Source organism: Perkinsus marinus (assembly GCF_000006405.1).
Source record: "Perkinsus marinus ATCC 50983 genomic scaffold scf_1104296976300, whole genome shotgun sequence".
NCBI classification, from domain to species: Eukaryota; Perkinsozoa; order Perkinsida; family Perkinsidae; genus Perkinsus; species Perkinsus marinus.
The window spans coordinates 1-1,514 of record NW_003200418.1 but is presented as its reverse complement, the minus strand read 5'-3'; the positions used below and the strand labels follow the sequence as shown (position 1 = coordinate 1,514).

Below are 1,514 nucleotides of genomic sequence, written 5' to 3'. Positions count from 1 at the left end.
TGACTAAGCTATTGGCAAATTCTGAATCTCACTGTATCATAGCTGTCTTGAGCAACTACATCCTCTCCAACAAGTAGGCTTGAAGTGCTGAAAGATGGAGGCGGCCTCCAGGAGGCCGATTGCAGGGGAAGAAACCAAATCCCTGGGTTGACCTAGAGCCACTCTGCATCGAATCATTGATACCTATACCCTCACCAAAATCCACTTTATACAAACCATACTAGAAATAGTTGAAGTTTCCAGCATTTCGTTTTGAGCCGTCACTAAATAGTGGACAACTCTAAACGTCAACAACTCCTGAATGACCGGTCACACGAATAGCTCAGGATAGTTACTTGACGGAGATAAAAGTCTCTGCCACTAGTCTCTGACTCACTATCATCTAATCTCACGTTTGCGAGGTCGTATCTCACTCCAAGTGTAGCATGCTTATTGGCGCGTTCGGAGATCCAGCTCTGCATGACCCGGAGGAGCAGACTCGCATTATTCATTTCGTCCTCCACTGTTGTTGCTGGTTGAGTCTCCAGTGTGAGACTGATAATGCAGTTACCATGTTCACTAACCACATGTTTGGCAACTTGCCAAGCATCTCCCAAACTGGTGCCCTTCAAACTGGCCACATAGCTTACTGTATTGCTGCTGACAGTCCCTAGCCATTTCAGTGAACTAATTTCACTCAGGAGTCTTATTTGACTCGTTCCTGATAGTATTCCATTGAAATACCCAATCCGGAAAGTGAGACAAGTGTGCTTTCTCTATATATCCTCTCGTTTGGCTTGCTTCCCGACTAGAAACACAACATAAGCATGAAAGCGTCTTGGGGAAAAGGAGTGAATGCGACTGAGCTAGAAGATAGAACTACGAAGCGAGCTGACACAGCAGCCTCGCGTGAATCGACAATGCATGCGACATCAAAAACACCATGGTACACGACGAATGATGAGGTTGTCGCAGTTATACCTGTAGCAAGCCGTTGATCAATAATAGCCGCTCTCGAGAACAACTCTGGATGCGGGATAAAGCTGCACACTGAGAAGCATACTCCTACTCGGAGCACCATGCTGGTAGTAGTAGTAGGATGCGGAAGGTCGCCAATACAGTCTCACTGGACGATGGCGGTGCAATTACGTAAGTCACATTAAGAGTTTTATAATGTACATGAGGATGGTTACAGTATCGGGTCGAATTCAGCCCAGGAAGCAACGTCAGAGGAGTCACACGAGCTACTCTCCATATCAACTCCGTCATCAACACCGCCTTCTGGGACGACACCAGAGTTCTCAATAATCACAACCGTACGGCGATTCTCACTACGGAGGGACCCGTCGACAACCAAATAGATATCGAACAACCTGAATAACGTTGAGGAAATGCAAGATTGCAAGATATGGTTTATTTTCCTCCTCCTCCTACCCATCTTGAGTTCGTCTAAGCAAACTCTTGACTTGAGCCACAGTGAGAGTGAACTGAATGACACCTCCCTTATATCAATAGAGAGGGCCTTCCCCGACAGC

The 1,514-nt window shown here is 46.5% G+C and overlaps 1 protein-coding gene across 1 annotated transcript; it reads left to right on the top strand.

Moving 5' to 3' along the window:
* Positions 1-1,174: 1,174 nt before the first annotated feature.
* Positions 1,175-1,360, top strand: Pmar_PMAR017494 (hypothetical protein; the record flags this gene model as incomplete). The annotated part of the gene is made up of 1 exon (XM_002764713.1): positions 1,175-1,360. A coding segment is annotated over one exon (186 nt), but the record flags the coding sequence as incomplete, so codon positions are not given.
* Positions 1,361-1,514: the final 154 nt, after the last annotated feature.